Raw genomic sequence first — 17571 nt, 5'->3', positions numbered from 1 at the left:
AAGCAGTGTAAAATGATAATTTAGTAAACACACTTTGGCACCCTGGGTACAATTGCACGAGATTACTTCCTATTTTACCCATGTAGATGCTATACGCTTATCCCTGCAAAATTTAAGTTTCGGTTAATAAACCCTGGTAACTATGCAATTTCCTTTTCATTATTTACTTCCAAAATATATTTAATGAGCGAGCAAGAGTAAATACAGACAGTAACGAACTGTGTTATTATTTATGATCATATTAAATTAAAATAACAACGGCACGTCCTGCTATCCTGTTTCTACTTGAAAATGCTTGTTGAACGGCTGCAGTTCCCTATCCTACCAAAGTTGTACTAATTTAGCAGATTAAGTGTGAGAGTAAAGTCTTACCTGTTACGGTATGTATCAGTATTCATATCCTACTCTTCAAAGATCAAAATCCGCGAGTATGCATCAAAGGCATAAGTAATGCAATTCCGTCGTTATTCTTAGCGAGCTCCTACAATAATGGATTAAAAAAACGGAAATAAAAGTTGAAAATGAATAAATGACTAAAATATTCAATTGTCTCACTCTTTGAAAAAATATCATTTATCATAAACCAATTTTACATTATTTATAGTATAGGAATTAGGGCGCAGTAGATCTTTTAATGGTCTTATTATAGCAAAAAATCGATAAAATAGAAATCTTAAACTCAGTAGAAGGTACGATTAAGATACAAGTAATATCGCTAGCTTGATTATGTGGTAATCTTAGCTAGAGAACTGGGCACGAGAAAACAGATACTGCATTACGAACCATAAACTTCTCGAATCTTTAGGCTACATTTTTATCTTAATGCTTTAATTGCCTAATATCCAAAATAATATTTTATTTTTGCTTAGGCTATGATTGTTAAACCTTGTAATCTTAAATAACGCGTACAAAAATTTAATTTAAAAATTTTGTTTAGGTACCATTTCTTCATGTTAGTCTTTAAATTACATTAAAAAGATAATAACAGATAGAGCAGCAAATTTGCTATCCTTTAGTAACAAATCAGTTTTTTAGACATTTTTACAAAAGGCAGCATCTGGTCGTCAACATGCATCTTTAGTCGATAATATATCAAATAAGCACGTCAAATGAAGCTAAAATAGCCTTAGTTAATTCTCTAAGAGATTATCCCAGCGGGAATCTTTCCAAATACGACTAGAGTAATTTTCATAGGATACTGAAAACTGAATTATATTGCTATGGTAATTTCTAAAATAAAGAGCTCATTAATATTAACAATATTTCCCTTATTAAAATATTGTTTAATACATTTACATAGGGCAGTTTGTAAAATGATCGATTTCGCATGCGGTCACGTTCATATATAAGTTATATATTTATAGTGAACGATTTTCGTCACATCTAATCTAATATTGCACTTTTGCTAAAGCGCTTTTAGTGTTAAATTCGTATGCATTCTTGGAAATTTATTAAATTTTAAAAGATTGCTTCTAAACAGCATAACTTATGATGACTCTTTCGGATATAAACGCTTTTCAAACTCATATCGATGCACTCACTTTTGTCTTCTAACAAGATTACTAAAAACTCAAAATTTTAAAACCAGACACTAGTTAGTAATATGGATAAGGCATTAGATTCATTTTTGTTCTAACAACATTCGTAGTCAGCTTATTAAGGGAAAGTGAGTATCTTCAATTTTTTGTATTTTAATTTAAATCACGGTTTTAATTCATTTTCATATATAATAAACATTTTAAGACTAATATTGATTTAGAATGCTATTATTCGAGGAAATTAAATTGCTGTACTTCAGCTGTCATTTTCATCATTTGTTCATATTGAAAAAATGCCTTATTATGTAGAGGCTGCATATAAAGGATGTACGAATATCTTTTATCTAGAATTTAAGTCTCAACGAGTATGAAAATTTATAAATTGGTATTCATAATATGATATGACTTTCAATATACTAATCACTGGAAATCTTATTAAAGTTCATAAACGCAGTGTTCTTGGTAAAAAAAATATGGCGTGTGATATTAGTACCACATTCACCATTTTGGCGCCGTATGGACTTATCAGTCACAAATTAATAATTAGTTCGTCATAATAATGCCCAGCCATAAATTGAACTTTTACTTCAATTTAAAATAGAGCTTTTGTAAGCAACTACGTAGAAGAAATACTTATTATTGTAGTAGCCTTGTAATGTAGACAAATTGTTGACTATACAAGATCGAAAGCACACGTAGTATGCAAAAATAAATTGAATTTCATTGATCAAATTATTTAGTAAGATGAGTAAATTGCTATATTGATGCGGAAGCTATTTGGAAAGAAGTAAACGGGCATCGATAACCAAAATCACAAAATGCAACTACAATAATAATATGAATATTAAGTCATCGCTCCAATGATGAAATAGTCGACATGCAAGATCTTAATGTTATTAAATAATCGCTGTTAAGTATTTATAAATTCTTGCTATTCCGATTCAGTTACGTAAGGGCCTGTGGTCATCAAAAGCCATGTTTTAACTTCTTAGTATTGCGTCTAAAGCATACCATAATCAAGTAGGTTTAGAGTTGTGTTCGATTTCTACAATATTTTCAAGCCGATCACGTTTCGATAGTTGACATTAAGATACTTCAATAGACTTTTCACTAAACTATAATAATTTCATTACAAGGTGCGAATAGAAAGTAAAATTCTGCTTTAGAAATTGATTATCGGTTATTATATTCTTGACAAATAAAATTAAGAATAGATATTAAATTGCGAGGATGATAAGGCTAGTATTCACTAGACTGATTTTATTGCATACAGAAATAATCGACTTGAGGGTAACTGTCAACTGACTTATCGGTGTTGTTCAATTAATTATTGGTTGTATTTTACTTCAATAGTAGTAATAGAACTGGCTTTAGTTCAGGGTTATTGTAGGTATTTTTATTAAAAAATACAATAGCCGAAGACTAACACGTAGAGAAATATTCAAGTAGAATGATGTAATTTTTACACACTAATTGGCGTAAGATGAAACCAATGGCGTTAGAAGATATTAGATTGCTATTTTTATCGAAGACCTGCAGACGGTTCTTAATCGTTACATTAGGTATATCATTTCTTTTTTTGATCAAATCTTTAGCAGAGATTAAATCACGGTATATAAATTTTTCCATGTTGACATTTTAATGAGATACCGGTACAAAATTTTACCGGAATAAATCATGGCAAGAATTTTGCCATTCTTTCTATCTGTATTCCAAAATTAGAATTAAAAATACGCAAGAAAAATATTGTTGTCTATCAAAATTAGAATTTTGAGCAGACTGTCAGTAAAATGGATACATTTCTGCTATAAAGGGTGTATAGGATAAATTTTAATAATCTAATTCCGGAATTCTTAAACTTGGGTCCTTTTAGCTGATTCTTATTGAAAAATTAAAAGAATGAAATTGGTTGACTGTAAAAAATAATTTACAATTTCAATTTAGTAGAATAACTATCGCTTTTTTGTTGATTTTCTTTTCTGGAAATAAAAATACAAAATGTCAAATGATATCATAAGGTTGTAGAATCTTATAATTCTAGCCATTGTCTTTAACTAAATAATTACTACCTGGATCTTAATATATGCTACCTTGCAATAAAGATTATTTTAGAGACAGAAGATAGAAAAATAATTATAATGAGGCACACAAATGAATTATAAAAATAGAAGTATTTTACAAAAAGACGAAATTGAAATTGTAACTTTGGAAGTAATGTCTTACTGTCTAGTTTTACATTTATAGTTAATTGATCAAAATCTACTTATGAGTAAAAGGGTCTGGTATAATGACGGGTAGTAATTTAATTAAATGTTATCGGCATTGATGTCAGACCATGGATTTAAAAACTACGGTTTGAGATAGGACGTATCATTGGCGAAACTGCCGTTATGTCTTATGTGCAAGTACTTTCAACATGGTACTCAGAAGCAGATGTTAATATTTTCTTTATAGTATAATAAAACTTCATATACTGTACAAGCTCGATTTTTCTTCTTCCTTGTTGACATTGCTAATGTCAATCATCATATTAAATATGGCTAATAATTCTAAATTTCTTTTTTACGGTATCATTGCTATTCTGGAGTTATTCTAATAAGGATAAGACAGAATTACAATAATCACGAGTCATCTTGACTCATTCTATTTCTATATTTGTCACTCTCAATAAAACAGTAATGATTGACAAGTTATCCAGATTACTTAGTAATGTTCAATTAATTTCAAAGAATGGTTAATATTTTGTTACTGTATTTGACTTATCATTTTTAATAAAAAAACTGGCTTACCCTAATATTTACATTTTTGAGTTATGAACTAGTATCATAATACAGTGTTAACATTTTGTTTCAGCAAACGATGATTACATCAATGAAATTTAGCATATTTTAGCATATTACTGATTTCGTCCGAATCTCGTACACATCTTTTTATAGTCAAAATAATTAAAGGAAACATTTTTTTACATATTATTCAGAGCTGGGTAGCCATGGAAAATAGATTTTCATAGTCTAAATGAATTTTACATAATTTAAACATCCAACCGACCCATTTACTCCTGTAAACGTAAATATCGACAACTCTATTGATACTCTCAAAAATAGAACGGATCATCCTTTCATTAAAATTAATCTTGTTATTGAAGTATTATTACAATCTGTAACTTAACGTATAGTAAATTCATTTTATTGAGATTCTAAAGCCAGTATGAAGAATTGCCTGCTTAATGAGATTGCTTATGCTAATTGCAAATTGATAATCTTTCCATAACTATTGAACAAGAGTAAGCTTTCCACGCCTATTTGTCGTCATTATTTCTTATACGGCAATTAATACGCAATCATACTATTTTACGTATTTGTATAGAATATTGCATATTATGAACAAAATGTATAGTATAATATATTTTTAGAAGATTGATATTACATTATTTCATGGTTAATTTTGTAGATTTAATTTAATAAACATTTTTCTTCACATGCACTAATGATATTTAAAATTTAAACGAATATATACGCGTTTCTTTATTATCTTGCTTTGATTTTTTAGTTTTCATTTTTATCAAAAATTTATGACAAGAATTGTTTTTAAATTCTGAAGGACGGCAAACCTTATTTAAAATATATTAGTTAGATAATTTTTCGACTCTTTGTTTGACTGCTTCGCTAATAAATATTACATGCATCACTTTCAGACGGATAAGAAATAATTGATCCAAAAAATCACAAGTATAGATTATTCCAGCCGATACAACGCATCAGGAAAGCGATCACAATTTTAATCCATTCAAATTGAATAATCCCTATCCAAGAAATGTCTTTCGTGAAAAAGGATCTCTTCACACCATGCTTAGATGTTCACTTCTTTCTAAGTCATAATGTAACCGCCATTGTCTATCGTAAGTTAACCGAATTTGAAATTATGGTCTCAATTGTATGGAGTATACTTTTCGTTTGTATTCTCCTATCCAATCTATTGGTACTGGGCGTTATTTGCTTTAAGCGATCACTTCGGAATCATAGTAGTTTATTGGTCGGTAGCTTGTGCTTAGCCAACATAACTTACGATTTTATGTTTGTGTTGCCTGTTAAAGTACTCAATATACGCAATTCGATCCACTCTTTCGTTAATATTTATTGTCAGTTATCACCAACAGTGATACAATTTGCCTTCGTATGCTGTATGAATTTTCACATTTGCTCCATTAGCTTGGAGAAATTTATTGCCATAACATCGCCATTTTGGTATAACCAAATTAGTATTTATAAATCAGCTATGTTTGTAGTTATCCTTCTTGTGTGTTGGATTTTACCTACTTTTGTCGCATTCTTGCCGTTAATAATTGGATGGTGGAAAATTTGCCCCAACTTTTGCTTGCTATCCGAAGCAAAGGAAAATCGTTATCAAAGTTTACAAGCATGGCACATCTTCTGGTCATTTTTGATGTTTTTATTGCCCACAATAGTTATGATGGTATTCTATGTTCGAGTCTATTTAGTAGCTCGTGATCACGCAAGAAGAATCCACTGTACTAGTGTAGGTATTCAACCAGCTGTAACTTTAAAAGCAACCAAAGCTGTAGCAATTATTGTTGGAGTCTATGTCATTCTGCAAACACCGTACAACATACTACAAGTTATCACTGTTGTTGATTACCGTGTTATACCCGGAGAAACTCGCTATTTGCTTCGTGAATGGCTAGCTTATGCTGCTTCTTGGAATTCTGTTGCTAGCCCTATTATTTACGGTTTCTACAATAAGAATTTGCGCAGTAATATTATAGCCCTTGTATGTCGTTATAAATCCGCGCGCTTTAGAAATGTTAGTCGTACATCATTACTATCTAAATAGTCGATTAGTTAAGCAGATAACTACAGAAGCAACGAAAATAATCATATTTGGTTTTATTCCATAATAGTAACTTGATATTCAATCTAAAACCGAGAAGAAAATTGAACTAAAGTTAAAACAGGTTTATCACGCCTTTATAGCCAGTTATTTACAATATGCAAAATACAAGAAATAAAGCAACGCGATCAACCCGTTATCTGCTATTCTAATTTGTATGCTGTATATGTCAAGTTTATGCTACAAGCTGATGTATATAATATATCTTTACAGTAGAGACGGCTATGGTCAACATTTATTTAGCATTAGATTAACAGTAGTAAAATAGAATATACAAGATAAAACTTGTTTTGCAGGATATTTATAGCTGTAATGTGTTTAAATTTTTCATTACTTATTTGTTGCTTAGTATATACCTTCTACACATCTATCATGCATTGTAGATTGTAGCAACGTTGCATTATTCTTTTATCTCATCAGATATAATATTGAATTGTATAGCTAGAAAATAGACTATAATCAACGTTTCTTTAATAGCGGTGTTTCTGCTGCAGCCAATTATACTAACTTAATTGCTGTAGATGTTTCTGGTAAATTGTGCAATACCAAAGTACAAAATACTCAAGGTTTTTTCTTTTAATTTACACCTATTCAAAGGAACATAAACCCATTTTTCTCTCAGTCCAATGTATATCAACTCATTATATGTTTCCTTGTATACAGTAATTAAATGCTTGCTTCTACCAAATTGCTATCCTTGTTATTTTCTAATGTATGACCCATTAAAAAAGGTTGCTTTCCTGCTTTGATTAATAGTTGGTGTCTGTTACCATAGTACTTAAATACATAAATGACAGTAATTCCGTATTTAAATTACTAAGGCTATATTTAGCTGTGATAAAATATCCTTAATATTAAAATATAGTAAAATTGTGTATTTCTTACGACATGATAATTCTGTATTACGAGAAGTGGTCAAAATTATGCGTATATAAATCTATCCCTATATATATATAACATATATATATACATATACTGTAATAATATGCAATTACGAACTGCCTAAAATAGAACATTTTAAACTGATATTAACATGCTTAGAAATATTATTCAAGTTCCTGGCGATTAAATCGTGCCGTTTATCAACGCATTTCTATCGTTAATCATTATAAAATACAAACTGCTACCATACGTTCTCAATATCTTCATTCAATGTTAGCTATTAAGTCCCATATTAACTCGGAATATCAGCCGAAATCTGTTGATATATGATATCGAAGACAACCAAAAGTTGCTTTTGTGTGATCATCAACTGCTTAATTCAATATATAGTGCCTTAGATGGCAAAATAATCTGTCCTATAATTTTAGAATATAAATGTTAATGAGGCCACAAGAATTAAATCATGAGGTCAATAGTATACGAATTATAGAAATTCTGTGATCAATCTATGTCATTACATTCATTATTGCTATTGTCTTGAGTTCATTAATTTAACTCGTGACGGTAATATCAAAATTGAATTGATGTCTTTCCGTCAGGTTAAAGCTGATAATGCTCTAGCTTGTTTTATGTCTAAGCATCAACGGAATTTGTAAATGCAAAATTTTACTCTATAGTATCAGTTAACATCAAAATAAAATGTTCAGTCAAAATAACAGCCGGTGGCGGAAACATTCTTTTAATTTATCCATATATCCTCTTAAAAGCTGTGGTATTAGAATCGGCCAACAGATGAAATTAAGTACTCTTACAGTTACTATAGTCCTCATGCTTACGCTAGTCTTACTGCAATAGGTCTCCATTTGCTAAGTCTCATTAACTCGATTATTTTAACTTGAGAAATTACTTCATTGAATTACTTTTAAATTATAAAATTCGCCTTACTGCGGTAATGGTATTACGATGCAAGCTAAATTAAAATTTAATATTAATGCATTTATCTTGCTATCAGAATCTCATTAATAATGATCTTGTAATGGCCAAGTAATGGTCTCCTGCTATTACTATTAGCCACTTACTGTACTAATAGAATTAGCTGAAAACATTACAAATCTGTATTATTTTCTTACTGTGAGACTACTTTAATATTTTATAGTTCTAAATAGCAATTAAAATTTATTAGAAACTCTTATAGTTAAGCAGTTGCATAATAATTCAAACAAAAAATTATTTGGTTGATTATCAGAATTATAGATATAAGCCAATGACAATTACTGAAAGATATTTCTAATTTAGGTGAAGCAAAGTAATATAGTACTTTAAAATACCTCACTCCATGGATGAGTTGATTGCTTCAAGTATTTCGGAGTAAAAAAGGCTATAACAGTAAATTATGATTTGCTAGCAGTTATCTTTAAATGACTGAAATACACGTATATTAATTTTATGAGTAATGGAGATAACTATATCGGCAGATAGATAGAATTGTTAAAATAGAAACCAAAAATTTCTTGTCCTTGCATTACATATTGATAAAATACTTATGAAATACTATAATAAATGAATTTTTTACGAGATCCGTTAAGAGGAATCCCACCAGCGAAATAAGAGCAATTCGAGCAATCTTGATAAATTGATAAGTACTTGTGTAATCCTATCAGTTCTCATAAATTGAATATTTAAGTATGAGTTGTTAAAAAATAGAGAATTCCTAGCTATAGTATCCCCAAAAGTACATGTTACGGAATTAACTTGCCTAAATTATAGAGTTTAAGAAAGTATTGTTGCTGACAGCATTTCAGCATTATAGTGTCTACTGGTTATGAGCCTTTTAGAAGGGTGGTTCTTTGACGTTATAGTTGCAGTGCTATATTCTTACTAGATCTTTCGGCAGCTTATTAGGGTAGTAATTTGTAGAAGCAATTCAAAGTAAGTGCTTTACGTTAGACTAGTAAACTTGCCAGAAAGTACTCCGTGACAGTACAATACTGCAAAGGCTAAATTTCTCACACTCAAGCTTATATGGAAAGCTGAGAATTCCTTTTCTAAAATTTTGCATCGTTTAAGATGTGCGCGTAATATGACATACGTAGAATTTAATAAAATTACTTCTTTAGAAATCTGATCCTTTAATTAAGATATGTTTAAGAAAATTTTAAGTCATTGCACATGCATTTAGTTCCAACTGTCATTTAATCTAAATATATGCCATTTACTACGCTTGATTCACGAAAATAAAATAGGGATCGCAGTTATAGGAATTTAACAACAGTTGGACAACACCTGTGATTATTCACAATATATCGGCTTTATTCATTTCCAAGATTTCAATCACACGTAAATCAGTTTATTAAGCATATGTATGGCTTTCTAATAACTTTTGTATCAATAAATCTATTATAAATGCATCGTAAACAATATTTTCGATTAAAACTATTGTAATCTCATAGATTTCATAATTGAAGCCAAATCAAACAATAATAGACGTAGTACTTATAACGCCTATATTAAAGTAAAGGTTCTAATTCGTTGTACTTGTAGTAATAAAAGTTATGGTTACGAAATACATCAAGCGTGGATTCGTTAAACTTGACTAAACTCATGTTTGACGGGATGGAACTTAAATATATAACCATTACCGCATTAACTGAGTAAAAATGATTAGATTTACGGGTGCCTAGCATTGTGATTCTATACAGCTAACTCACCAATAAACCGTATAATCAGAACTGCAGATGTGCGGATCGATACTATAGATGTTGATTTATGTATAGATATTGCCGCAGGCTATAAAGTTTTAATATAACAAGACAATGGAACTATGCTCATAAGACGGATAAATGTGACAGTCAATCTTATAAAACTTAGCTTGCGGAAATAGATATATCAGCAATTTCATATAACTGTACCTTATTTCCTACTAAATGCTGTAAAAAATAGATAATTTCTATTTTAACAATTTTTGAATATGATGTTAAAATGTCATAGTACAAGCCAATGTTTAGTGGCATCGATTATAATTAGCAATAAATTTAATCCCGCTTTAGTAGTTAAAATTTAAATCATTAACCTAGTACTATCTCATTTTCCACAATAGCACGGATAGATCACAACTTTCTTATATGTTCACCAATTAGAGGAGGATACCGTAACGATTATCAACGCTAGAAGACTAGTAAGGAATTAGACAGTTGATGTCCTAGTAAGAATAGTATAACAGGTTTTAAATTTCCCTGTACTATTAAAACTGAGTGATTCTGTATATGTACCAATTCATGCAATAGATTGGTATGTTTTAATTGAAATGATATTGATAAAATTACAAAATCCGATTAAATAATGCAAAACTGAATACAGCTGACTATTAAATGTTTAATTTAATACTGTAACCTATATAATAAGGTAATTGTCCCGAGTCTTTACACCCCAATAGTATAAAAAGAAATAAAATAAATAGTTATAATTGTATCATGAAAGTGCAAAGCGTTAATTCATCATAAGCAAGACATTATTCTTAGTAAAATTAGAAATTATATAACTGTAGTATATCGATTTTTAAGCTTAGATTCGCAATTTGATGACTCAAAATTCTGAGTTTTTAAAATAGAGCAAATCTCCAATATGTCATAAGTACTCAAGGCCGTATTCTTGACTTTCAAACTAACGCTTATTGCTTCTGTCTGTCGGAAAAAAATCTAATTTCTTCCCCTCATAAGGACAGTTGAAAGTGGGTAAAAAAACCGAATGATTATCGACTTACTAGTCGACACAGCGACAATTTTATACAACTTATACAAAAAACAATCAAATACCGCTCTACATAGGAGTCATCAATCACATTAGTTTATAACTTAATGACAGTACTTTAATATTGCTACTAGCCACGGCCTTATATACAGTTACTGAATTAAAGATCTTCACTACGTACTTTCACTGTATTCCCTAACATATGCCTACTATAATTAGATGAAATCATTACAACAAAATCGAAATAACATTGAGATTTCAATGTTAAAATTATAAAATAAAAGCTACGTAGGAGTGCTGAAACTTCTGTTTTTTGTAATAAAAATTTTTAATTGACTTAGAACTGCAATATAAATAATTTATTTATACATTAGTGGAAACTGCACACCAAGCTAGGTGTAAGATCTAGGGAGATCTCACCAAATTTGACCTTACTTAAACATTCAACTAAAGGCGCACAATGATCATGCAATACGAATGTATATAAACGATCCAACCTCAAATTCGTTATTATTATTCACTTTACAGCATTAAATTTGACTCAATTTTTCTAGTGTAAATTGTAACAAAGAAGTGTTCCATTTCTTGCTTAGATCAACAATCCTTTTTGCCATATTTTGGCGTAGAACCAAGACAAGATAGCTAATTTAATAGATGTTACGAGAAATTAAAAATAATTCTTATTATATTAATGGATTAATCGAATAAAATTTAGACAAAGTGATTCATTTAAGCGTAGTTTATGTACGTTAAGGTGCAATGTATGCAATATGCACCTGTTATTACCCTTTTCGTTAATACTATTATTTCCTCTTCCGTCGTCAACCATGTGTTATGATAATCTATTGCCTTTATTTTAATAAAATTTAGGGGAAATTATCATTGCTTAATACTATAGACTAGCCTTTGTGGCTAATTCTAGTAAAAATTATTAGTATGGAACTTTATTTAATAAAGTAACAATTGTGATTTAGTACGTATATCTTTCCTATATTATCACTTCGTTGATGGTCCAAGAAATTACTAGACTGCTAGTATACTATTAGGTAGATGGTTTTACTTGCAATAATCCTCGTAGAACTTTTGAGATATCCCCCATTCCATGATAAATCTTAAAATTAACTCTAGGTCGAATAGTTCTTTACTATGTCTGACACTATCTGCAGACATCGCAGTATTAATATCCTCTAATTCATTGCAGAATGGCTAAACTTCGATATAGCTATGCATTAGTAATCCGAACATATTTACCGCTAAAAATGTTACTATAAATTCCTATACAATTACATAACTTCTTCTCTTTTATTTTGCTAAAGTTAAGGTGAAGCAAAGTCATTAGTCAATATCGGAACCTTACGACATGATATTTAGTAGCCATCAGCAGCAAAAAGATTGTTTTATGTATTCACATAGCAGACAATTAAAAGCTTATAAAATTATAAAACACTGACATTAAAGTCTATTTCTCATAAAAAAACTTAAGATGTATATTTACTATTGCCAGCATATTGAGTTTTGTTCTATTCGAATAATATGATAGAATTGCTATTGAACATAGAGATTGATACACTCTTATTGCAGGTCTTGCTAATTACATGCATGGATCAGCAAAATCTAGGTTTGCTGATCTAGTTACAGTATAAGCTAGAAAATCAAGGTGCTCCGATTAAAGTTGTAATGATGCATTCACGACTAAGTTCTTTAATTATTACTATTTTTAGGTAACTTCCGGCAGAGATATCCTACGCTGTCACACAGTGATCCTGAATAATAAACTGACATATGACCCATAACATCATATCAAGTAATTAACTTCTAACTACAGCAACGGCAACAACTGCCATCTCAGCGATACGCTAAGTTACCAGCTTTAGCATATAGCAAATATTACGAAATTATAACAGAGATATATAATAATGCAGTAAAATTAAAATAGGAACAACAACAAAAATAGCCGCATACTAGCCATAATCTTAATTTATTCGGTTTTTATAAATTGTAATTAAATAAATAAATACTATATAAAGTACAAATAATTGCCTTGACGAAATTTATCGGCAGTAATCATAAATACTGCCGGATTAAAGAGAATCGGCTATAGCCAGATTATTTACATTGCTACCGGGATAAGAATAGTCTTAAATTACTCTAGCTGCATATGTTCAAGATTACAAAATTTTGCTTGGCTGATGTAATTAAATATTTGAAGTCAATGTTCATTGCGAATTCATTTTTGCAACAGTTTTCGAAATTAAATTGTTAAAGTAAGATTGTTCTCGATAAGTTTATAACGTGGCCGAGTAGTCATACGATCACGTGCTATCAATAACACTAGCTTAATTTAGTTTATTTTAGACTTGCTTAATAAATTGCTAAATACAGATTGCAGTATAGTAGGGTATTTCAGAGCGATGCCAGTAGTATCCTGAAATGATGGCATATTTTGAAAATCTGGTTACCATCATCATTTATTCAAAAGTAAGTAAGTTGCGTAAATCTGAGTGTCTAGTTTTAATAAGATATAATATAAAAAGGAATAACCTTCGCAGTAGCCCCTAAAAACAAAGTCATGTTACGATCTGATGTATAGTGCAAGGAAATCACTATGCAAAAGTATTGATTTCAGCTAATTACAGTAGTTATATGTTACAACACATATGGCATTTATGTGCGTGAGCTAGCGAGAATAGTCGGATTACCGATAGTTTCCAACGTCTGACATTCGTATCAATTCAACTCGCAACAGAAAATTCTTTTCAATATGACTTTTTCCATCATTCGTGACTTATGAGTTTTAATTGCTCAAAATGTATTGAATTAACCATTGCTATCAAATGTCAATTTTGTAAGAAAGATATGAGCATGCGAAATATTGAACATCCTCAATTGTAGCAAAGATTTATGTCGACTATTTGTATTAAATTTACTCTTGTTATACTTCTACATCGCACCAAAATAATTTATGTCCTATCGGCTAAAATACAGTAATTTTAAATAATTTTGGGTTCGACAAGAGGACTTATAATCACGGTAAATTAGTTTTTTAAAGGAAGTAGTAGCCCTTGTAATTAGGAGCACGGGCTCCTAGAATACTTTCTTGATACATCAGAATATATGCTGCATTTTGATCATAATCATTACAGATTATCATTATTTCATTATTGCATACATCTCTGCACTGACCATTTCATTTTAGAGGGGGGTCTAAGCTTGTACAATATACGAAACTAATATAACTCTAGATTTATAGATATAGAAATGATGATCTGAAATAATGTACATAGATCAATCAGCAATTACTTTTACCAAGGCAAACTAGCCACAGGCTATTTTACACATCGATGGAATATTAATGTCAAGGGCCATTAAATGATGTCTTACAGTGAAATATTATCTCATTTTTATCTCAAAGGTGCTACTGTCGTTAAACTCAAGCTCTATCGCCTATCCGATTAGCTAATTTACGTCAGCGAGGCAGTAGAATTTTGGCTAGAAGGGCTAAGATTAGCATTTATGCTGGTTGGTAGGAATTAAAGTGTGCTATTGGTGAGTCAGAATGTGAACTAATGAATTATTGTACTGATATGTCGATTCATACAGCCTATTTGAGGATTAAGCTAACGCAAGATTAACTAAGCTATAACCAGATCTTATTACTTGACTGCAGCTTTCAATAGAAATCATTGTATTAAATCACAATTATTAGATCACAGTTACTATCTGTGTATAAACAGCTGAGCATACTACGTCAGATTTCTACATTTATCTCTCATAAACTACGCAAATCATTACAGTGCCGTTCTCGCTACAGTATATTAGCTATATTAGCTTATTCTTCATGTATGCCTATTTGGTTACCGTAATAACTCAGCATAATAATACCGTTAGGGTATATTGTTATTTGTAGCACTCCATACATTGCTTTAAGCTAGGAATATTGAAATGCCGGATATGCTTGTTTCGGTAAATTACCCATTTATATATCAGATACAAAATTTTATTCAAGGCACTTTGCGAGTTGCTTATGCCATAGTAGACGTCCCACTACCTTATCTAAAAAATGAGAACAAAACAAATCAAATAAGGGTAATCATATTAGTTTTACATTGATTCTGAACTGATTATATAAACTAACGATCACTAAATACCGCCAGCATTGCAATAGAACCATAGAATATGTAAGTAGCGTAGCGAAAGATAAAGCAGTAATAGGTATAAATTTGAAGCATTCAGAGTGTTCAATAAAGAGTGAATGTTCGGTACTCAATATTTTATATGCAAAAGTGTCATAATAGCAAGTTTGATAGATTATATTAGTATCATGAAATTGGCAGCTTCTCTTACATAAATTAAATTTTAAATCAACATTTAATTCTACTGCTACAACATTAACATTACCGCAAAAACATTAAGTAGAAATAATTCGAACAAGTCGACACCGCAATTTTAGGAAAGATTACTTTGCTAATTTAGTGGGAAGTCATACCGTAATTTGATCACATTATGAAACGGTATGTTTTATAATAACATTATGGGTATGTTTAAAGCATTGATCTTTACTTCTTATTGTACTTGTTTGGGTACTGAGTTCAAACTGCATTGGATTGAATTGATAAAATTTTTTTCCAACTGTGTTGTTACTCAGAATGTCAATATATTTCGTTTACTAATAATAAGCTCATTTAAAGCCTTTGCAAAAATTGCAACTGATCAAACATTAAGAATAAATTACAAAATTTGATTAAATAAATGATTATTAAAATTTATTTTCTCCGACCGTTGCTAAAGCTATCGTCCTCTTAGAGACCATTATCATTACTGATATCTATTCAACAGAGTTTGAGCTAGTAAGCAATCGTAGATACTTTACCGGATGCTTAAAGATCGTCAGTAAAAACTTAGCAGTCTTGAATGGCTCCACTTCCGCCAGTACCATAGTTCTTAAAATCCAAGGAAGCGATAGCCCTAAAGCAAAATCTGTAGACATTCAATACGGGTAATCTCTCTCGCATTTTTGTTTCTATGCCGAATACTTATGCTAGAGAAATTTTTTAACTACAAGCAATGGGAACGATAAAGAGTCTAGTCGATTCGATATTCTATAGAGCACAGGTAATCATGCCAGTTATTATATAATAGATAATACGCCTTGTAAATTTTAGAAGTTCTAGCTAGATTTCGATCTATAATACAGTACCTATAGCTGTGATATTGTCGAAAAATTCTTTTACATTTATAATCTTTACGCCTTAATTTAGGTGTATGTCACTTACTCTTTATAGAAGAATCCACGTTTGTAGAGAATTACATCGCTTTTGCGAAGGCTTAATAAATTTCTATTATATGAGACGGTGTAAAGGCAGAAAATAATTTCTAACCGTGTAGACTAATATGAGAAAATAAAGTAATAGTACTTATGGAAATATGTCAACCAAATTACGAAGTATTCATATCTAGTAACGACGGACATATTCTGATAATTATTAATTCTAAAGAAATTAAAACAGTGAGGCTTTAGCCGAAATGAGGAACATTAATGATGATCACTTCGATTATTTTTCTTATCACGGATGTGCTATTGCCATATATTGTATAAGTTAAGACATACGTAGCAACAAAAAGAATTCACATTCATATTAGCATATGTACTGAATTTCACTTGATTATCTCAAATCCCTGTGTCAAAAATATGTCACGCAAAATTGTGAGAGCACTAGAATTGCCAACGCATCCATATTTGTACCCTTGACAATTCAATCTTCATGCGATTTAAAAGCACTGAAATGGTCTTTAGAAATTGCATACAAAATTTTACAGTTAACATGGAACAAGACCCATACGTAATTACTGCCCATCAGATAGCTTAAAATGAAACTAATAGTAAGTACGTATATATACACACATAACTTATGCATATCAATACGAGTTGTAAACAAAAATTAATTTCATTGTTGCATGATTTGCGACGAAGCATGAACTGGTTCAAAGAATTGTTGTTTTGACTGTTGATATTTGAAACGGACATAGTATTGTCTGATACATTAAAATATTTTCACTGTCAGCTGTTTTATTCAACGTGAAGTTGCCTATCTCATTTTTTCTTCAAGGTTTAATACCTAATTACATTATCACAACATCATGATACAATATTAATCACGATCTAAGTATTTATAGTTAATAAAGATTAATGTAGGTGCAGCGTACTTGCAATGTAATTACATACTTAGAAATAAAGATTCACAAGTAAATTATTACATTTGATAAAATTCGATATTTTTAAAAATTTTGACCGTCAATAAAATTTAGAAAATCTTATAACAGTGATTTACTTCGTATAGAATGAATTTAGATTCTGCTAGCGATCACTAGCGGGAAGGAACGCAAACTTACTGTTATTTGTATGCCTATTGTTCATTTTTAATATTACTCTAAATAAACTAATTGGAATTGCATTTGCTCTGTCGTTCTAGTGGCGAATGTATGACAGATTATAGTT

The 17571-nt window shown here is 30.3% G+C and overlaps 1 protein-coding gene across 1 annotated transcript; it reads left to right on the top strand.

The window, feature by feature from the left end:
- Positions 1 to 5351: 5351 nt before the first annotated feature.
- TRIADDRAFT_55896 (uncharacterized protein) lies at positions 5352 to 6389 on the top strand (the record flags this gene model as incomplete). Its single annotated transcript, XM_002112121.1, has 1 exon — positions 5352 to 6389. One exon carries the CDS (start codon positions 5352 to 5354, stop codon positions 6387 to 6389), a length of 1038 nt encoding a protein of 345 aa, XP_002112157.1.
- Positions 6390 to 17571: the final 11182 nt, after the last annotated feature.

The sequence above is a fragment of the Trichoplax adhaerens genome, genomic scaffold (assembly GCF_000150275.1).
Source record: "Trichoplax adhaerens TRIADscaffold_4 genomic scaffold, whole genome shotgun sequence".
NCBI lineage: Eukaryota > Metazoa > Placozoa > Uniplacotomia > Trichoplacea > Trichoplacidae > Trichoplax > Trichoplax adhaerens.
Note: the sequence above shows the minus strand (reverse complement) of the source record. Positions and strands in the feature narration are given on the sequence as shown.